The 22,856-nt window shown below is 36.5% G+C and overlaps 1 protein-coding gene across 4 annotated transcripts; it reads right to left on the reverse strand.

Annotated features, from left to right (window-relative positions):
• Positions 1 to 345: 345 nt before the first annotated feature.
• LOC141431437 (exonuclease 3'-5' domain-containing protein 2-like) lies at positions 346 to 18,122 on the reverse strand. Of its 4 annotated transcripts, none has more exons than XM_074092625.1 (10): positions 17,676 to 18,122; positions 15,716 to 15,861; positions 13,798 to 13,949; positions 13,334 to 13,575; positions 9,894 to 10,037; positions 7,850 to 8,064; positions 2,532 to 2,700; positions 1,717 to 1,878; positions 1,346 to 1,510; positions 346 to 649 (listed from the first exon to the last, which is right to left on the reverse strand). In XM_074092625.1, the coding sequence occupies exons 1-10, from the start codon at positions 17,858 to 17,860 to the stop codon at positions 574 to 576; spliced, it is 1,656 nt and encodes a 551-aa protein (XP_073948726.1). In that variant the 5' UTR covers positions 17,861 to 18,122; the 3' UTR covers positions 346 to 573. The 4 variants fall into 4 exon arrangements, with proteins under 4 accessions (XP_073948726.1, XP_073948732.1, XP_073948718.1 ...); XM_074092631.1 differs by having other exon boundaries at positions 13,798 to 13,875; positions 15,705 to 15,861; XM_074092617.1 differs by having other exon boundaries at positions 13,798 to 13,998; positions 15,705 to 15,861; positions 17,676 to 18,121.
• Between the last annotated feature and the right edge of the window lie 4,734 nt (positions 18,123 to 22,856).

Below are 22,856 nucleotides of genomic sequence, written 5' to 3' on the forward strand. Positions count from 1 at the left end.
GTTGTAAAAATCTTTTATTTTTTATTTTTATGCAAAATAAAAGTTTAATAAAATATACATGTCTTTATTTACAAAATAAGAAAACATAAAACGTTGTTAAAATAGATAACACACAAAATTAATAAATAAACTATTATGCCGCGCAAATTTATTTGATTTTAGTGTTTTTGGTATGGGTTCGGGCTTGGTGATGGGATTAGTTCGTCTCGATCCCAAACGCAAGCCCGATCAAATTGTAACCAAGGCCAACGTCATCAACTCTTGGAAAGTCATGGTTAAGTTCATCAGAAATTCGTTGATATGCCGTGTTCGGGATGTAGATGTTCCGTAACAAAAACACGCAGATAGAATTCGAGAAAACTAAGTTTTAATCGCGAAAAACCACCACCACGTACAAATAAGAAAGGGCGTAAGTACGTGTGTGTCGCGCGCGGTCGGATGAGGACGACTGCCCGTTAGTTTGTCGGTTTGTCGCTACGTCACACACGCAACCTACCTGCCATATGTTTTAATACAAAAAAAAACTTAAAACTAAATCAAGGACCCTAATGAGCACGTCGCTAACATGCCGATTTACAACCATTTAGTGAGTCCTAGTAAGTGAAGATCATTTTCAGATAGACGACCTTCTTCGAATCTTACGCGTAGTCTGGAAATAATAAGTTAATACTTCAAATAACATACTTGAAATGTATGACACATAACATGACTCTGCTCGTTTGTCGATCATAACATTTAAAAAAAAAAGACTCATTTTCAGCATTGCCAAGAGAACTAACTTATATTATAAACTAGCTTTTGCCCACGATTTCGCACGCGCAAAATTAGTGTGTAGTTTAAACCTTTTTTGATGCCACAGGAACCATACATTATTTTGGGATGAAAGTAGCCTATGGTATGTTAATCCAGGGTAGTTTTTGCGTGAAAGAGTAACAAACATACAATACATACAACCATCCATAAGAACTTTCACGTTTATTTAGTGGGATGGGATGCGAAAGTTTAGGTGTATTTTTTACTCTTTCTAATAGCGGACGAATGGACGGATTTGGAAAAAAATGGCTATGTATATATAACAGAATCTCAGGAAGTAACACATCGGCTACTTTTTATTCCGGTATTCGTACGAAATCGGGATTTACACGTGTGAAATTCTAATAAAATTATTTCACGCCTGTACCTCGTGCAATAAAAATGAAAACAACGATAAATTAATCAATATCAAACAAGATTTTTTTTGAGAATTTAATATCAACTGCCGAATCTAAATCGGATGGTTCACAGATTCACACGAGCGAAGCCGCGGGTAAATACTAGTAAAATATAGGTACATATTGAATCTCACCGTTCCTCGTTATGCTTCGTAGACCATAACGCTGGCATGTACTTGGGCTCCATGGATTCAAGGAAGTGATCTCGCCAGTATTCTTCTAAGCGGAGCAGTCCGTCATGGTTGAGGAAGTACTCTACTACTTTCAAGCCATGAGACTCTTCGTTGTTGTTAACAGTTCTACATGAAACGAAAAAAAGTACTTGGATCATCATAGCCAAAAGACAAGAGGTGAATCGCCTAACTCTCGGTAACTAGTTTAACGTATGCGGCGTCAATGATGGATATATGTATGTATGCGACAGCTCGTGCAAATTTTGTCTGAGACCCCGTCCAGACGGAGCGTTTTGCGCGCGAGGGCACGCTCCGTCTGGCCAGGCTCTTACGGGTCGGGCGCGACGGCGGCCTCCTGGAGCAGCGCGCGCGAGAGCCGCGCGTGCGCCGGGAAGTGCCGCAGCAGCGTCTCCTCGAGCTCGCGCCGCCGCGCCGCGGGCAGCGTGTGCTTCTGCGACTTGTATAGCAGCGCGCGAGCCGCTGAACGGATTTTTCTACAACATAATGTTAGGTAGGTAAATAGAGGATAATCTTTGAAATGCGGATAGAGGACACTGACGGCGTTCTTAAAAATGACTTTAGATCTGTGCTTTAGATTTAGTACAAGTGCCATTTTTGTCAATATCAATATATTGGGAATATTCGTTTATACGTAAAAAAAACACCAAAAAAATTTTGATCACCCGATAATAAGACAGTGTCTTGAACATTGCATTATAAAATGAACTTTATGCGAAAGTATTTAGATTTAACAAGGTTAAATGCATGGCTACAGTACTACCTACTGGATGCTACGCGAATTATCAAATTCAAAGACAATAAAATTTACATAACAGTACTTAACTATTCTCATTTGAACTATTACAATCACTGTGTTTCGTTGACATGACAGTTCTTCTTGTTTCTATTCCGTGTGTTTAAAAATAATTGATGAATAACGGTGAAAGTTAAACTGTAGTGGTTAAGGAAGTGCATTGTGAGTAGAACTAGTCGCGGTACTGTTAGGCCCTTATCTCACTTGCGAGTAGCGAAAGCGAGCTTATTTTGCATGAAGGCGATCACACATCGAGTTCGCCACGACTGATATGTGTATAGAAAACTCGGTCGTAACTCGCAAGTGTGATAAGGCCCTTAGTAATCGCTGTACTTAGCGTGGGCGGCGTCCTCGCTGGGACGCGCGTGGTCGCGCGCGGCGAGCGGCGCGCCGCAGAGCGCGGCCAGCGCGAGGCGCGGCCGCAGGTCGAGCGCGTTGGCGCGCTGGTGGCAGCGCGCGCACAGCAGCACCACGTCGTGGGACGAGTGGTCCTTCATCACCTCTACACACAAACACCCCACTTCACTACACTATACTCAACTAATGTGGGGGTGGAGAATAAGGGGCTGTTTCACCATCCATTGATTAGCGTTAACCGACGGTTAAATGTGATGCCGTCTCCGTCTATTCGAACAAAACAAATAGAGACGGCATCACACCTAACCGCCAGTTAACACTAATCAATGGATGGTGAAACAGCCCCTTAGTCTATAACTTGGCAGTTTTTTAAACATCTCTATATGTACAGTTGTGGTCATATAATTAAGAACGATTTTTTATAGAGAAGATTTTTTCAAACTGACAAGTGTTACTAACTGTATGTATATTTTTGTACTTTTCTCGGTATCGTAAAACTTTTCCTTACTAGCGGTAAATTCATTTATACATATAATTGGCTAAAAATAAATAGATAAACTTTATATATTACATCTAAACCTAGTATTACTACTTACTGGCTGGTCATATAATTAAGAACGCTGAATAGTTTATTTTTTATTCAAATTTAAATAGAGAACGGACCGCCGCTTTGTGGTTTTAGGTTATTATTTGAATAATTTTGGCGCCATTTAGTGCCGTAAAAGTCTTAAAGGCGATTGCTTCATATAAAAAACAACGAGGAAAAATAAAAGTTGTGATAAATCTACAAGAAAAGTAATACTAAAACTTCGCGACAAGAATTGGTCGTATAAACACATAGCCGATCATTCTGCAATGTTCAAAAACTATGGTTTTCCACGCCATAAAGCATTTTGCTACGTATCAAACTACTTCAAATGTTCCGCGTGTACCTAGACAAAGAAAGTCATCTCGTCGAGATGATCGAAATATCGTTCGTTTTGGCAAAACAAAATTCTTTTAAAGGGTCTAATGAGTTGAGAAAAGAATATTTTGGCGAAAACAACCCTTCAGCAATCTCGGCACGCAGTATTCGAATGCGTATGGTGGAAGAAAAGTTGCACGGAAGGATAGCAAGGAAGGTGCCTATGTTGAAACGGTGTCATAGGCAAGCCCGGCTTGCATTTGCAAGAAGATATGAAAACTGGACAGTCAGACAGTGGAAAAACGTTCTTTTTTCTGACGAGACAAAAATAAATAGGGTATGTTCTGATGGCAAACGATATGTAAAACGGCCTCCAAATAAAGCATCCGACCAAAGTACACAAAAGTAACTTTAAAGCATGGCGGGGGAAATGTAAAATTTGGGGATGTTTTTCTGGACATGGTGTTGGACCTGTTAGGCTGATAGAAGGAAACATGGATCAATTTCAAAACAAAAACATACTGGAAGAAACAATGTTACATATGCTGAAGGCGTGCTTCCGGTTATTTGGACATTCCAGCACGACAATGGTCCCAAGCATACTGCACGTACAGTTAAGGAATTCCTCACATCGCAATCAGTTTCTGTCTTAGATTGGCCAGCCAACAGCCCCGATCTAGAGCAATAGAGCATCTTTGGTGCGAAGTCAAGAAAAAAGTTTCAAATCGACAGTGTGGCAATTTAAGAGAACTGTATGACGTATTCTTAGAAGAATGGAACTCTATCTCTCTTGCGAAATGTCAAAAATTGATAGATTCAATGCCTCGCCGGTGTAAGGCAGTAATAAAAGCCGTGGACATGCTACTAACTATTAATTTTAGTTAAATGTATAACATTGCTTTTTTTTTCTGTACAAACTTCACGTTAGTGTGATTTAGTTAATCTAAGTTTCAAATAAAAAAACTTTCGAACCGTTCAATAAATCGTTCTTAATTATTTGTCCAGCTTCATTACTATTTGAATTTGTTACTAAGAGAATAAAAACAAAATTTGAGTAAAAATGACAGTAATTTTTATTCTTTATTCTAAATCCCGTTTGCTCTATTCATGTGGCTATTTCATAACGTAACTAGTTACTTCTAAGAAGGACCACGACTACACATGACATGATTTAGTTAAAAATAATCTGGAACTTCAAATCGTTCTTAATTACGTGGCCACCACTGTAATATCGTGTCACGTGCTCATAGAGCAAAAGTTAAAAACTAGCCCGAAACATGTCGAGCTTTCGAGCTTAACATGATTTAACACGTGAGTCATCCGGGCTTATTTCATGTTCAAAATCTCTTGAGTGAAGTTCAATAAGTATGTAGTTCTACTAGATCTTAGATGAAATACCTCAAGTGCCAGTAATTTCACCGGCTGTCTTACTCTCCACGCCGAAACACAACAGTGCAAGCACTGCTGCTTCACGGTAGGATTAGCAAGCAAGATGGTGGTAGCAATCCGGGCGGACCTTGCACAAGAACCTACCACCTGCAATAAATAAATATTAAAGAATTGCCATGAAATCATAATCAATTAATTGTATATTGTTCTATAAAAGCCTTCCTTCCTTGGTGTAGCTCATTCCTTCAATATATGAAGGATACAGATAGCGGTTGAAACGCTGGGAAAATTACCCAAGTAAAATATAATCTTAAAACTCGATTTTACCCACTTCCCACTGGAAGCGGGCTGGAATGGGCCCGGTTGACTAAAAAGTAGTGGGCATTTTTGTTATATCAATAAAAAACTTGTCTTGTTTTTACAAGCTTTTATTTAGTTTCACCTGTACCGTTGTCTGTCTGTCTGTCTGTAGTCAAATCTTGCAAGTCAAATTTGATCAACTTCCAGTAGTCAGACTGACTTGAAATTTGGAATACTTATGTAAATCGCGTGACAATACAATAATCTAGTAGTGAGTGACATTCTGGTAGTCCAGCCAGGATCGTCTCCGCAAGACGGAACTCTTCAACGGTTAATAGCATCGACTTGAAATTTGGTATGCAAATGTAGTTTGGGTGACAATGCAAGTATGTACAGTCAACAAAAAGTACAGTCAGCAAAAAAAAAGCTTGTAATAAAAACAAACCTAATATTACTAGCGTAAATAGACTAACAGTGGTGCGAGTGAAGAAACCGATCCTTACGGCATTAGCTATGTGTGGGAAAGAGATAAAAACAAAATGACAGCGTGACCCGTTTTGAATCAGGGAGCCTCCTTTCGCCTCCTGTCAAAATTTTCTTCGTATTTGTTTTGTGCTTTGTTTTTGCAATCCTTTCGAGTTTTTGCATAAAACGGTAGGGTTCTAGAATAGTGTCGTGTTCTTTGTTGAGTTTGTGATACAACCTACTGCAATAACCCAAATAAACATACATTTCACAGGGAAATATGATTGTACAAGTACCATTTTCATAGCTCTTATTTTAATTGAATGTATTCTCAAATTTACTTATTAATATGCTAATATGAAGCGGTAAACAGTCTATTTCATAAATATGGCTTAATTTCTAATAATTATGTGTTAAATAAAATAAATTGTATCCGTGAACTTGAGCACTTACGGCGTAGTTTGAATATTTTTTATCGATAGCTATATCGATATTCTTCCAATAAAGTTTTGTACTTAAATTTGTAGCTGCTTTTCTCCGATTTAAAGATTTTTGAGAAAATATAAGTAAAATAACTTAACATTGAGAATTTAATGATTTTAAGTAAATAAAATAATAAGTACTACTAATAATACTACTACTAATACTATAATAGAGAGCCGTGGTGGCCTAGTGGTTTGACCTATCGACTCTCAAACAGAGGGTCGTGGGTTCAAGCCCCGGCTCGCACCTCTGAGTTTTTCGAAATTCATGTGCGGAATTACATTTGAAATTTACCACGAGCTATGCGGTGAAGGAAAACATCGTGAGGAAACCTGCACAAACCTGCGAAGCAATTCAATGGTGCGTGTGAAGTTCCCAATCCGCACTGGGCCCGCGTGGGAACTATGGCCCAAGCCCTCTTGTTCTGAGAGGAGGCCTGTGCCCAGCAGTGGGACGTATATAGGCTGGCATGATGATGAAAATAATAACTATTTGTTTACAAACAAAAATTCAGTGTTTTGTTTTTAGGGTTCCGTACCCAAATGGTGCCAAATGGGACCCTATACTAAGCCTCCTCTGTCTGTCTGTCTTTGCGTCTGTCGCAGAGCTGTATCGCATAATCGTGTAAAGTCAATTTAGCGATAATTTTCATACGTTTCGTTAGAGTCATTTTTAATATTGAGATAACAATTGGACTTCTGTGCCACGCTAACTAAAAATACCTTAAGTGTTCATTAAAGCTAGTAGGTACGTATCTTGTTTGTGTTTTGTTCATAGCTTACTATTTACACTCTTGACATACGAATATAGTTACCTACTTAACTGTCTAGTGTAAAGTTAACGACGAATGACATGAGTGAGAGTGACAGATATTTGCTGGCATTTTTTTTAATTTAGAAATGTTTTTGAAGTTTCTAGTACCTACTTTACTGCAACAGCCCTTAAGGGGCTACTCGAGGTTTTCATCGATTTTTGACAAGTTTTAAATCATATCTCCTACTTTTGCACTACAGATAGAATTATAAGTCAAATTGGCTATTGGTTCTCGAATCTTTTATCTCCATTTTTGTCTACCAGATTTTGAAAAAAATTTAAGCTTCATTTTGTATGATTTTTATAAACATTGTCTGAAAAAACACTTATTTCGTATCTCTATTGACGTGAAAGATCTAACATATACAAAATCTACATATTTGGGTTCGTCTTTGACGTCTCTAAAAACTGGTCGAGGGTTTTCATTTGAAACTAATTAACACGAAAATTATGGCCAGAAATCGTTTTTTGGCCTAAAATTGTTCAACTTTGATGCCAAATATCTCGAAGACAATGAACTTTGAAGTAAATATGGGATACTATATTGCATAAAGCAGTTGTTGTTAATATAATAAGCTACAAAAACATTAGAAAACTAAGGAATTCAGATCGAAGGTCATTGGAGCATGGCATCCCCTTAAGATTTATTTTGTTCTGTGTACCTTACCTATATGACGATACGGGGATACCGGGGATACGGTACCTATGGTTATCGACAACTCATATTTAGCAGTGAGGGCAACTAATACTCACACAGACATTTACAAATTTACACAGATAGGCCCATCTCACTTTCGGTCACGCTGTCAAGCAAGGTCGGTTCGTCTAGTAATATTAGGTTTATGATTATTTATTTATTTTATGGTTAGGTTATTTTAAGCCACCTTCAAATTTTTTTTTTTTTTTTTGCCCTGTTCATTTACTAGAAATGACATCTTACCTGGAAAATATTTTCTGTACTCTCTCGGGACAACGTTTTTTCTTATATAGGAATCCGTATTCCCGCAAACCACACACTTATTCTCCTTGGCGATCTGATAGAAGCGGCCGACGTCACCGACGGAGCGGCCGGCCGGCTCGAAGCGTAGCCGCACCGTCAGCGGCGCCTCGCCCTCACCCTCGTCCACCACGCTCGCCAGACCCTTCTCCACGTACCTGCAACCGCAAACAACAAACCATGTTCACTCTAGCTGATGCCATTATTAATTAGCAATGATATGATTTTCATACAAAACGGATAGAATGTTCACAAAAAACAATGTAGAAATAGAGTCAAATTTGAGTTTACATCGGACTTATTCTTAGTGGCATAAAGGCTGGGTGGGCTGGAGCGATTCAGCCGCCGTTTCCCGTACCTAAGTTACAAAAATGTATTAATATCTGTCAACTAAAATTCTCAATTACCACCACCACGTGTGGCGTGGTGTTGTAATAGTAGATTTTTGCACCAAGCAGAAAGTTATTTATTATTGCACCGAGTGCCGATTTGGAGCCCAAGCGTCAGCGAGGGCTTTAAAAAGCACGAGGGCAATATAAATGCGAGGTGCATAATCTGCTTTTTCTTTCAACTATTACAGGAATAGTAGACAAAAAAAACTCATGCCGAACTATAGGTTGAGTCATTCCCGTGCTCGTGCCGTGGTTCTTATTACAATGTCATTATAATAGCTAATTTAGACAAAATCACGCGTCTTCGTGGATGGCACTAGGTATAAATGCTAAATAGGAAAGAAATGTCACTAGCACTCGATGATTCCATTTTAGTAAATTCGCACTCTCAAAAAATGACCACGGAAAATTCGCAAGGTTCCCGCCAATTTGTTTTTTTTTTCAATTTTTTACTTTTTTTGGCAAAGTTAGTAGCCAGCAGGGCTACTACGAAACTCGAAGTTCGTAGCGTACCGTCCCTCTCGCTCTCGTATCAAATAGTATAAGTGTCAGAGGGACCGCACGACACGAACTTCGAGTTTCGACTTTCGTAGTAGCCCTGCTGATATTTTTACCCGCGATCTGTCAAATTTCGGTTGGGCGCCAGGTTGGCCAACCAAACACAAAAGCTTTTTTTTTAATATACGGCTACTTATTGTTTCTGCAGGGCTACTACGAAACTCGAAGTTCGTGTCGTGCGGTCACAGCCTACTTAGAGATACTACGTATCGTGCGGTCCCTCTAACACTTACAGTATTTAATACGAGAGCGAGAGGGACGGTACGATACGAACTTCTAGTTTCGAGTTTCGTAGTAGCCCTGTGGGTAGGATTGGTAGCATCGATTTTTTGTACGCAATCTGTCAAATTTCATAAGACCGTCAGGTTGACCAACCTAACACTAGTTTTTTTTATACTATGCAGGCTAATTTTAAACCAAATATACTTGTGTTACTTCTTTGATGGCGCAATTAAAAAAAATCTAAAACAATGCAATAAAGGATTTTCATACATTTTTTCTGCTCTAGAGCAGAAAAGTCCCGCTTTGTGCTGGGTATTTAGTGCGGTTATGGTGAAATTAAAGCATAGTTGGAAGAAAACTCTTTTATAAAACAGTAACATAGTTATCACAGTATAAACTAAAAACATTTTATCCAATTTTAATTACACATTACATTAAGTATCTCATGTTCTTATAACGGTATACTGCAAACAAACTTCGAAAACAGTTTTCCAGTCTCGAAAATACAAGCTGAAATATAGATGCACAGAAAAACCAGAAAAATAAGACCCTTCAGCTTGTATTTCAGCTTGTATTTTCGATATAGGTTTTACAGGATGACCGTAAAAGTAACAAAAAATTTGGAATTGAAATAAAAAATACAAAAAGCCAATCTTAGTTTTCCAGTGCTCTGTGAGAAACTGTATTTTTGTAAAAGAAAGTCAAATAAATTATTTTAATTAAATCAGCCTTGACTATACCATAGGTAGGTACATGTTATGTTTGTTGTTGAACTCTTAATGCATGCCCATGTACGAGGAAGTTATAATGATTACCAGCGAGCTTTTTTGCTGTCACATGTGCAAAGCAACTCTCCGTCGGGCGCCTGCAGTATACCGTTGTTGTACAGTGGCTTAGACCTCGTTGCGTGCGAGTACCTCTTATTCACCAACTGATTTCCTGTGCGTTTATCCTTTTTCCTTTAAAAATGAAAAAAAAATAGTAAACAACCCACACATACTCGCACCTCTGACGTTTTAGTATTTATGTTCGACACTACATCTGTATTATAAACCTTCCGGTGACGGAAAACATCGTGAGGAATTACACCTGCGACTGCGAAGCAATTCAATAATAGGTATGTGTGAAGTGTCCAATCCGAACTGGGCCCGCATCAGATTTAGACCCAAGCCCTGCCCGTATGACAGGAAGCCCGTGCCCAAAGAAACTATGCTTTGACTTTAAATATTACCTGACGTTGCTTTTCAGCTACAAGAGTAAAAAAAAACTATGGTTCTTTTAATTGATATCATCTATATCTAGATATCGTCGTGTGATAAGCAAAAGTCACTGAAATTACTACCTAGAAAGACTTTTTGTAGAGCAGTGACAGAAATTTTAGTGAGTTTTGCTTGTCATCCGGGGAAATATATATGTAAAAAAAAATTATAACAAAAAATTTAACCGACTACACAAAACCATGAAAATATTTTTTAAGCACTCTGAAGTCGGTGCCTCAGCACGAGCCAGCAGGAGTGGACCTATAGTCATCTACCTCACCTACGCACTTTATATTGGGCTTCAGTCACTCCTGCTGGCTCGTGCTGAGGCACCGACCGACTTCACTGGTAGAAAAATATTTTCATGGTTATTTGTAGTCGGTTACATTTTTTGTTAAAATAATCAAAATTAATAATCATCTAAATTACAATAGTTTAATATCAGCTGCTCGTCACCTTTTACGAAAGATTGCTTTTTCCGATGCAGAGACATTCATTATTGAGGAGTCCTGGTGCTTCACCTCACCATCCGTTTTACCATATGCATTATGATGAGCATAAATTGCTTAGCAACTGTGTCAAATTAATTAAAATTTAAACCGTGAAATACTTGTTATTGAGTAGTAATTCCGATGGTCAACTGTGGTCTTCATCATCAGTTCCATTTCACCAAATGATGATTTTCAAGAGCAAATGCACGAGTTACTACTAAATATATCCAATTTACTATAGGTGTCCCTACAATATTTGAAGAGTAGGTATAACAACAAATACTAAAAATAAAATAAAGTTACAAATTAAAGGGGGTCGTCATACAAGAAACGAGTTTTTTTCAGCGTTTTTTGGTTGCTAGGCGTTATTAGCCGTTGCTAAGGCGAGCCACGGCAAGCCTAGCAACGGGTAGCTATGTCGTTTGAATATTTACCGTTAAGTTTGCAATTTTAATGATGTTTTATAAAAGCTTCGATAGTATAATATAGTGACTGTCTTATTGTGTGGTTTACTCGTTTTTGTGCAAAATTAATAAAACAATTTAAGAACCACAAACCTCAATGAAGCAAACTGTGATAAAGCGCTCGCCAAATCCGCACCGGTTTAATCACTATGTTTACCTATTGTTTTTTACACTAAAAAATCATACTAATAATTTAGCACTATTTACGGGACCCTTCATGTACGAGTCCGACTCGCACTTGACCTTTTTTTTTTACTAACCTGATCCTTTATCCATCACGGGCGGCCATATAAAAGGGGCTCATATTTGATGGAAGTAAAGCGGGTATAAGGTATCCCCCTGTATACTCATCTGCCGCGCTTTAGTAAATCCCGAAATCCCCGCTTGGGCTCCCCTACTATAAGCAATTTATGCTCCTCCTAATGCATATGGTAAAACGGATGGTGAGGTGAAGCACCAGGACTCCCCAATAATGAACGGCTCTGCATTGGAAAAAGCAATCTTTCTTAAAAGATGACGAGCAGTTGATATAAAACTATTGTATCTTAGATCATATAAACAAAGAAGCGTGAAAAAAAAAATTAACCAAGTACAAAAAAACATGATTTTTTTTTCTGCCAGTGTCGGTGCCTCAGCACGAGCCAGCAGGAGTGATTGAAGTCCAATATATGGTACGTAGGTGAGGTAGATGACTATAGGTCCACTGGCAGAAAATTATTTTCATGTTTTTTGTAGTCAGTTCAATTTTTGTAATAAATTATTTTATAACTTTGGCACTTTGCCCATATCGATTTCTTTGTAGTTAAGTGTCTTAGTGCAATTGCACGTCGTCGTAGGTGCTCGAAAATATCTGTACACGAATGCATTGTCAATCGTGTAAGTACTTATATGTTCACAATTCTTGAGCACCTAGACAAGAAGTTTCCAAAGTGGTCCAGGTGGACATCCAGGGGTCCACGGTAGACCAGACGGGGTCCACGTTAGCGTGTAAAAAGGTTTCAGGATTTTTTGGAATATAGCACAAATGTAGCAGCAGAGGATCCACCGAAAACAGTAAAACTTTGATAGTGGTCTGCGAGAAAAAGTTTGGGAATGTAATTTACTGTAATTGTTATTACACTTACTCGTCAATAATGTTATTCCATGCCTGTATACTAACAGACAATGGCCTAAATTGTTCCCGTGGGAATAATGGATTTACATATAGTTTTTCCTCCCAAGGGAGAAAAAGTTTGGCTTTAAAATTTGCAAACGTCATTTCAGTCTAAAGAGGTTTCAAGCAGCCAACGTCTTATTTATAATTTATTTATTTATTTGCCAATAAAAAATTACAGCATTACAGTAAAACCAATGCGCTGTAAAATTCAAATATATTTAAAACTTAGCTTTGACCCAATTTTACACCACAAAACTTATCTACGCTTCATGAATCTTCTTTATTTTTATATTTTAAATTTATATTTAATTGTTTTGTAATAATTTGAGTAAATATATTTTTTAGCATGTTTGAACAATCTGGCCGTAGTAATTCGAAACCTAAACACAGTTCTTAGCGTTATCTATGGTAAAAAGAGTGATAATCAGGGGGGCTACTACGAAATTCGAAAATAGAAGTTCGTATCGTATCGCTGACGCTAATATTATTTAATACGAGTGTGAGAGGGACGGTACGACACGAACTTCGAATTAGCCATCCTGTATTGACGGGTAGCCATTATTTTATTCAGTTTCTTACGACCTAGTTCGACGCGAACTACACAACCTTAAGTTGTTTTCTCAGCACCTTTCTCTTACCGAGTGAAGTGTTTAGACAAAAAATACTTAATTTTATTTCCTCTCAATGTGATGAAAATCGTTGTGTACCTATCACGGGCAGTAAAGGGATAACAAACTGGAATCATTAAAATCCTTCGGCCTTCGGCGTCGGGCTTCTAATAGACTCTCGTTAGTAATCCCTTACTAACGGCCTTTAATGCACAATGTACTATTATGTGCGTGATCTATGATATATGGACAATAAAAAATAATAAATGATTCTTACCATTTTTCACATACCTTTTGTGGATTGTGCTTTGCTTTAAAAGTTACATCGGAATATTTATTACATAAATCGATAACATTTTCTTTGTTTGTGTTTTTAAACAACCAACCGAAAGTATGTTCTTTAGTTTTATAATCATTTATCAATTTCCCAAATATCTTTATGGCGACGTGTGCATCTGCTGCTGCGTAGTGTACTTGGCGCTCCGATAGCTGTTCTGCTTCCCAGTCGCTACATCGCACCTAAAAGTGAGACAATAGACATTTAGCACTTTATGAAATTCAGTTTAATTTAACTTTGCCAAACATGAAATGCATTGTAGGTAAATACCTCTCCTTGCAGTCGGGTAATTAATTGTATAGGTAATTGAAGCAAAAAGCCAACACAAAATAAAACAAACAATGAAAATTTTTAACTATAGTTAAGCATTGGTAACAAGTAGTTCATATTAATAGTTTAAGTACCTTCCAAGATTTGTCCAATACAATGTGGAGCAGAGATTTTGAGAGACTTGCGAGGCCACCCGCAGAGTGGCCACTAAGCTGAGCCAAATGACGCACGTCTAAAGAGCTATTAAGAATGACAGAGTAGTCTTCGAAGAGATATTTTGCGTCATCTGTTGGAGCCACACCAACTTTGTAAATAGTCTTATCTTCTAGTAAAGTCTAAAAAAAGTAAGTACTAATTTTTAACGTTTGCTGTATGGGAGCTTCCCTTAAATTATTTATTTTATTTTAATTTCGTTATATTTTTTAAGTGAATGAATATACAAATAAATATTCTGTAAATATTTTAAGCACTACCTGTTACCGTTATTAATATCGAGCAAAAAAACAGCAAAAAAAAAAACACGTTTGTTGTATCATTATATGGGAAGCCCACTTAAATATTTATATTATTCTGTTTTTAGTAATTTGTTTTTATAGCGGCAATAGATTACTGCCCTAGAATTTTGAGTTGTATCACTATCAAATTAAAGCAGCGATTGTGAAAATTTCAACTGTCTAGCTATCACGGTTCATAAGATACAGCCTAGTGACAGACTGACAGACGGACAGTGGAGTCTTAGTAATAGGGTCTCGTTTTTACTACCCTTTGGGCACAGAACTCCATCAAGGGCACTTCACGCACATTTTTCTGCTCCACTTCCCAAAAACTACACCCGACCAGTAAATGCATTTTTTGGTTAGATTGATATTTTTATATGAGAACTATATTATCTGTCACCTAATTTTGTGTCACTAATCGGCAATACCCTAAATAAAATATCTGTCCCTAAGACATATATTAGTAATCATATTAATAAAACTACCTACAGCATAAAACTTCGTTATTTTAAATTTGTTCAAATTACCATCCATCATCATCATCATCATCACCATCATACTAATACGAAACGTAAGGGACTTTCTCTGGAAAGGGACAATAACAGCATGACTGCCACGTAATTTGATAATTAATATAATTTTTCAGTGATTCAATTTAATTTTTAAGGTGAACATTTTTATATTGTTTGGTAATTCAGTTTTAATGACACTTATTATTTTGAAACCCGATATAATTATTTGATGATCAATATTATTTCAAAGTAGTTAAGTAATTTTTAATTAATACTTAGGTAACCGTTTCAATATTATTTGGTGATTCAATTTAGGTGACAGATCTACTATTTTAGGAACAAATATTATTTACTTATTAGGTGACCAAAATTGCATTTATTAGGTGATCGATAAAATCATACCCTTTTTAAATTCGTAATATCCGATTTGAATACTTCAAAAATTAATCTACACGATGTTTAAACCGTCTTGAATATGAAATCATTTATTTGGATAAGGATTAATACAAAGTTGTGGATAACATGGTCTGAATTTAGTCGGCATTTCTGTCAACTATTAAAATGTAAAAAAGTAGTTATAGTGACATAACTACAATAGTTGGACACATGGTATCGAAAGTTTTTTCTAGATATTGATATATTCTTTAATATTGTAGAACATTTTTTTGTTCTATCATCAATAGTTTCCACAGCGCATGCGATGAAAGATGTTTTATGGCAACTTTTTTTACAGTTTGAGTTACATTATTGAAGTTTTAGTACGGAACCCTAATTTTACTGGTCGTAAATATAGCCTATGGCACTTTGGAATAATTTAGCATTCCAATAGTGAAAGATTTTTTTAAGTCGGTCTAGTAGTTTTTGAGTTAATTAGTAACAAACCTCCTAAAATACAAAAATCCAAATCTTTCCTCTATAATATTAGTTTAGATATTTTATTCATGCTGATGTAATATATAATTACAAAATGTAATTATAATGGATACTTAATTCCAAAATATTATATGTATTTGGTTAATATAAAAAGCATACTTTCAAAGTACCAGGGATAATTTTCATTTGGTTCAGCCTAAACAAACTGCAGTACCCATCCAGTGTGGACAGCTGTAGCAATGCAACTGCTTGTCTCTTGCCATTGTCAGTCACCCATTCACAGTCAAAGCCTATAGCATGCAGTTTTAAGCTCCTCCTGAAAAACGAAACATATTTTTAACGAGTCTTAATGTTTGACACTGCATGTAATAAACAGTGGGCGGATGACCAATACCAATGCAATTTACGTCAAAATCATGTCGAGCAATACCATGCGATTTCTTTTTGTTTCCCAACCTAAAAAAATGGCTCGGTGGTAAGCGATTTGGATTAAATGACGAAGTCATTGCCGCCACAGAGGCCTATTTTAATGACTTTCCAAAATCATACTTTTTGGATGATTTAACGAAGCTTTAGTATAGGTGGAACAAATGTATAGAGTTAAAAGGTGACTATAATAAATGCATACATACAAAAAAAAATGTGTTTTCTTTTCATAACCGGGTACTTTTCAAACAGCCCTCGTACATCTACAGATGTAAGAGGCGCGTATTCGTAGTGCTACGATACTTCACCATTGTTAGTAGTAGTCGGCGACAGGTAGCAATTTTTGACGAAAGTATTACATGGATATGATTCTATTAAATTTTGTGCACAATTTATATACCTACCTATTAAAAATGTATGTTTTTATCGCGTTTTATTACCGAGGTTGTAACATTTCTATTTAGAGTATAGGTCCTACCACCTGCAAAAATTGTCTTAACTCTTGATTATCTTTTAAACAGTAAGAGTTAGGCCACTAGTCTTAGAGAAATTAACTTCTTTTGACCTGTATTTACTACAATGGTTTTATTTTTAACAACACAGACTTATCCATATTAGTCATTACGTTGGACGTCAAAGTCGCCAATCATTAATTATTTGGAACATTATCTATCACCACTACTCAAATTTATGTGAATGTTTACACAAAAAATATTAATAGAGTAATAAAAGTCTTAATCATCTTATGCTTTCGTCACCATATTGCATTCATCATCGGCCCTTTCGTAATAAAATAAGATACAATGAATTAGAAAACTAGACAAAAAGGCAAAGGCTACAAACACATTCATTAGGCATTGTCCTAATAGAACGCAAATGCGCGATCATCGTAGGTTCACGCGATCAAACATATTGAACTCGAATAATTGTCCTGACAATCGCACAATCACACAATTGTCAGTTAGAACACCTATTTGAATTCAAAATGTTTGATTGCGCGTTTGTATTAGTATAATTCGCGCGAACCTACGATGATCACACATTCGCATTCTATTAGAACAATGCCTGACACACTCATTTTGACTTGAGGTCAAAGCTTGAGGTCCTGTAACAACAACATACCACTTCAATAACATATATATATATATTAAGGTTGCACAAATTAAAAATTGCACCAAATTATAACTTAATTGGTCCAATAGATTTATAGAGCTAACTTTTTTATATAATACTAGCACCCCGCCCTGGCTTTGCACTATGACAATTAAAAAAGTTTCTATCCAAGGACACTTCACACATTTTCAGCACCATTTCCCAACAACTAATAGCTGCACAAAGCCAGGATTTGTTTTTAAATTAGTAACATCTTTTGAATGGGATGTCCGATTTGAAGAATTCAAAAAGTAATATACAGGTATTGAAACAGTCTTGAATATGAAATGATTTATTCGGATAAGGATTAATTCAAAGGTATATCTATAAGATTATCTTTAGCTGAGAACATCATTCCAGACAGTAAATTACGAATGCACTTTGGAACTATTCAGAACGCTCTATAAAGTATAGTTTGTCAGCGATTGAACTTAAAGCTGATTTTGCAAATCAGGTGACTAGACCCTTAAATACAACAAACTCTTAAAATAGTATGATTCTCACTGTTCCTATGATCACAATGTTTAAATCTTAGTTTTTTAATGAACTCACCTTCGGATTTCACCGACCACCTCATCACAAACTGCTTCATCTGATACAATTTGTATGTCCATGTAATTCAGAACTTCTGAAGAGACTCTATATCTGCGTTTGAACCTTAAAATGGCATAAACAGCACTTGCACAACTTACTGCTAGAACTGCTGTTATACAAACTTTAAGTTTTGTACTTTCCATATTTTTATAACCACTAAGGTAACATTATTTCTTATCTTTGTAGTGCCAAAATATTTTTACAATTTATCAAAATTAAATTTAAAGAAACCCTCCAAGACGTAGATAAAGCACAACATGAGAAAGGAATTTTCGCCTCTTTCAGGTCAACATGGTATAAATTATTGTAATCTTCAATAACTCGATTATAATATATCGTCGAGATGATATCAGACCGGAAGGAAAGGAAAAGTTAAAGTCAGCGGGGCAGGGCTACTACGAAATTCGAAAACCGAAGTTCGTGTCGTTCCGTCAACTTTCGTCCCTCTGACATTTATACTATTTAATACAAGACTGAGAGAGACGGTTTGATACGTAGTAGTAGGCCCTCAGAAGGTCAGCAGGGCTACTACGAAACTCAAAACTCGAAGCTCGTGTCGTGCGGTCTCTCTGACACTTAAACTATCTAATACGAGAGCGAGAGGGACGGTACGATACGAACTTCGAGTTTCGAGTATTGTAGTATAGTTTTTTAGTAGCCCTGCTGGACAGGATGACATGACAATGACATGTCTATTTTTATAAAAGCATAAGGTCAGCAATAGAAACCAAGCCTATATACAACTGCAAGTATGATTAAATCTTAAAACCATTATGCTGCCCTCCTAATAAATCTAATACCCTACTAATAAATCCTCTTCAATTTCGACAAAAAACACTTTTTTTTTTCATTCACCAATTTCTTTTATTTGTACCACTGCCACGAGTGCTACAAAATGATATTAAGAAATCAGCTTCCAAGGCCAAATTCATTCCTGCTTGTCAGTGCTGCTCAACGCGGCGACTTGACGCTACTTTTTTGAGACCCGGGAAACTCAGTCACCTTCAAAATGTTGTCACGTGACCAGATTTATCGCTGCAATCGTGGCCGCACCTATAGCGTTCTGATGCGTCACGACATGGTCACGGTCACGCCAAAACACTACAGATAAATGTGTATGCGGCTTAGGCCCCTGTTACAAATGCTCGTTAGTAGCACGAGAGCATCTTACCAAAGAAATTTACTATGATGCTACTTGGATGCTATTATCGAGCAAATGCTACGTACTAGCATGTGTGAAAAGGACATGCTACTATCGAGCATGCTTTTTAGTGGCATGCTCTCTAATAGCAGGCCCTGCTATTTTCGAGTATGCTAGTTGATGTGGGGGTGGAAGGGTGAAAGGTAATAAGCCAGTGTGAACGCGTTTGCTTAATGACAGGAGCCATGTTAGTATCAAAGACTACAGTATATATAGGGAGATAGACGGGTATCTCAGAACTTGTATTGGTTTGTATGGAAAGAGGTGCCATCTAGTTCTCATTGTTAAAGCTCGCGCCTATGCATGTGTGCGTGCGTACGCTTACGCATACATAGCTATCTATACAATTAATGTTTCATGCTCAGTTATTGCTGGGTAATATAATGCATTAATTCTTTTGTTGAAATAAGTCTGATGAAATTTCCGGTTTCCATACATTGTTCATGATTTCGTATTTCAATAATGTATAGAAACCACAATTTTTTTTAGATTTATTTCAACAAAAGAGTAAATGCACTATACTACCCAGCGTTAACTGAGCATGAAACACAAATTTTATATTAAGTCCTAAATTTCATCCTGTAGATTATCAATATTACGCCTATAGATAAAATTAAGTAAAAATGTATGAGATAGTGCAAAATAGAAGAAGACAACTAAGTTCACGGCACTTAGGAAATTTTACTATAAAAATCAGTACTTACCAAATGTTTAATATACCACGTATTACTTTTAATGGTCTTACTACTATTTTGCTTAGATCTCTGCGCTATGACGGGTTGGGATAAAAAGCAAGGGAAGCAAAAGGTTTTAATTCAGTTTCATCAATCGCCATTTATTAATATATAAGTTTTTGCAATAGACTATGCATGTTAGCACAGGTAAAATGTGACTAAGGGGCTGTTTCACCATCCATTATTAGTGTTAGTTAACTGACGGTTAAATGTGATGCCGTCTCAGTCTATTCGAACAAAACACCAACACACTAATCAATGGATGGTGAAACAGCCCCTAAATAAGACAGTTTGGAGGCAAAACATGTACATCAATAAAACTATACTTTTATCTTGGCACTAGAAATTTAGGCGTCTACCCTCTTCCGGGGGGGGGGGGTATGGGTTGGGGCAAACGTTTAAAAAAGTCAAATTTTACACACTAAAGCTTGTGAGGTGCCATTTCCTATGTAATTATTTACGCTGAATCGAATGAGACCATACCCATACTCATAGGATCAATATTTTGCGAGATATGAAGGGTTTTTGATGAAAATATATAACAGTCTAAAAACCATTTACCAACAGTAGTTTCTTAAGATGTGGATGTGATGGTAATACTGATTGTTCTCAGTGATCCTGAGAAGCCTATATTGTTGCTTAAAACCAAAATTGGTAGTTAAAATAAAACGATTTTGTTTTCAACAAACACAAGACAAATGACCTTCATATCTCGCAAAATATTGATCATATGTGTATATGTAAGGTCTCAATCGATTCAGCTAAAAAAAATGCATAGAAAGTGATACCTCACTTCGGCCAGGCGGGGAGGGAATTAAAAAAAAATGCAAATTTTCTATGCATTTTTTAGCGCTGAATCAAATGAGACGATACTAATATTTTTCAAGATATGTAGTCTGTAAAAAAAAATCGGTCAAGTGCGAGTCGGGCTCGGAGAAGGGCTCCGTATCTCACTACAATGTTTTAAAAACAGTTCTCTAATAAGTTTTTGTTAAAAATTCTTATACAAGCTTCTTTTGCTGACTACTAAAGTTGAGTTGAAAGTATCCACCCGAACTAACAGTTAAATTCCCACCTCCCCTGCCCATACCTCCTGGAAGTGAGGTGTCATTTTCTATGTATTTTTATGCGCTGAATCGAATGAGACTATACGCCCATACTCATAGGATCAATATTTTGCAAGATATGAAGGGTGTTTGTTAAAAACATAAGAAACAAAATATTTTAATTTTAACTCGACCAATTTTGGGTTTAAGCAACAGCATAGGCTTCTCAGGATCACTGAAAGCAAACAGTATTATGAAAATGAAAAAGAAAAAAATGAAAATTTGCGTTTCTTAAACGTTGACCCCTGCTCATACCCCCTGGGAGAGGGTAGGACGTCTAAGTTTTGGTAGGACTCAGCAGATCCTCATTTCTAGTGCCAAGGTAAGTTATAAACAAAGTTTCATTGATGTACATATTTTGCCGCCAAAATATACCATTTTGCCTGTGCTATGTTTTGGAGTATTAACACGAGGATTCGATTTGTAGCATTTCAACATGGCGGATGTAGACAATATATAATTTTGGTATTTCTGTTTCTTTGGCTAGTTGAAGTATAATTTTGATAGTGTTTTATGCGGCGAACAGTGAACAGTGATCACAAAATTCTATATTGCTCTCGTGTCTGACATTTTTTAATGCGCAAGTTGGCTCCACGTGGTTTCTGGAATTATACTATCAAGTTGCTAAAACTACAATCACCGAACAACGTCCCTCTCAAAGAGAGTACTTTGACACTGGCAAAATTGTCCTGTTAAAATAGGGCAGAAAAGCCATATTACAAAAAAGAAGAAGTAATTAACTTACATTTGCAATGACATTTCTTGCTATAATCAGCTACATAAAATAAAAATCTACCTACATTCTTACGCTAGAAAAAAGCGTTATGCTGTTATTCAAATAAATGGATAACTCATGTACTTATATAAGTAAAGTTTAAGATATTTACCGGTTCTTAAAAATCTTTATCACGAATATTGTTATACTTATTATATTCGTAAAATGTTTTACTTATTTACACACAAAAAATCAAGGAAACATATTTTTAAAGCAGTCTTTGAAATAACACCAACTGTATTAGAGAAATCAAAGCTTTTTTGTCGTATTTTAACTATAGAAAATGTTGCTGCTAATAAAATACCTTCAAAATTTAATTCACATTGGTCTTATAGTTTCCAAGTATAGTCCGCGCCACGGTTTAAGATGCCTCGGGAAAAGTGGAAGGGGCATGCGCATGTAGTCATTTCTTCGGTCTGTTTGGCCGGATGTTTTTTTTTCCCCTCTTATTAAATTCAGTGTTATTATTACATTGCCTTATTAAATTACACTTACCAAAAATTTACTTGTTATTTAATTTTTCTGATTCATTATTTTGTTAAAAGATTTATTGCGCGATTGTACCCATGCGACATTTACCCCCACCAGTTTCCCTGAGTCATCTTAAACCTCCGTGCGGGCTATGAAATGCCTGTGATATGACAGGGACGAACAATAAGGGTTCAATTTTTGCCATTTTACGTCGTTACCGCAGATATTCTACAATTAAGTATGAAACATTTCAGCCTCGTAGATCTAAAAGAAATCGTGAATGGAAGGATAATTTTTAGTTTCATCGGTCTGTATTATACATACAGGTCGATTGGTTAAAGGGTGTGTAGTACAACTTATTTGCAGCAAAAAATGACATGTGGTACCCTGTCCGAAAATTATTAAACGGGAAGTCCGTCTACTCGCCGAATTTTAGAAAATACTATTTTTTAGCTTAACTATTATTTATGAAATTCTTCATCGTATGCAAGTACAAGTGTTAACGCAGGTGAATAATTAACGCAGCTAGATCACTAAGAGGTAAAAAAATAAAATAAACAAAGTATGCCGGTCTTGCCCACAATGACCTTAGTTTCCGAGATATTGCCGATTTTAAGATTTCTTCCGAAACTGCCGAATCAAGTGAAGAAAAAATTTGTTAGTAAATCGTGCATTTGCTCTTTAACATCATCATTTGATGAAGTGTAACTAATGATGAAGACAAGTGAAGACTACTCAATAAAAAGTATTTCACGAGTTTAATTATTTTAACACCGTTGCTAAGCAATTTATGCTCCTCGTAATGCATATGGTGAAATGGAACGGGTGGTGAAGCACCATTGATTAATGAAC

The sequence above is a fragment of the Choristoneura fumiferana genome, chromosome Z, assembly GCF_025370935.1.
Source record: "Choristoneura fumiferana chromosome Z, NRCan_CFum_1, whole genome shotgun sequence".
In the NCBI taxonomy this organism is placed as follows: domain Eukaryota; kingdom Metazoa; phylum Arthropoda; class Insecta; order Lepidoptera; family Tortricidae; genus Choristoneura; species Choristoneura fumiferana.

Excerpts from the sequence above, each read along its gene's own strand:
- LOC141431437 (XM_074092617.1), bottom strand. The coding sequence starts at position 17,860 with ATGGAAAGTACAAAACTTAAAGTTTGTATAACAGCAGTTCTAGCAGTA. Across the intron at positions 15,862-17,675 it reads GTGGTCGGTGAAATCCGAAG|GAGGAGCTTAAAACTGCATG; the intron begins GTGAGTTCATTA and ends TTCGTTTTTCAG. Across the intron at positions 13,999-15,704 it reads TTATCCCTGGTACTTTGAAA|ACTTTACTAGAAGATAAGAC; the intron begins GTATGCTTTTTA and ends TACTTTTTTTAG.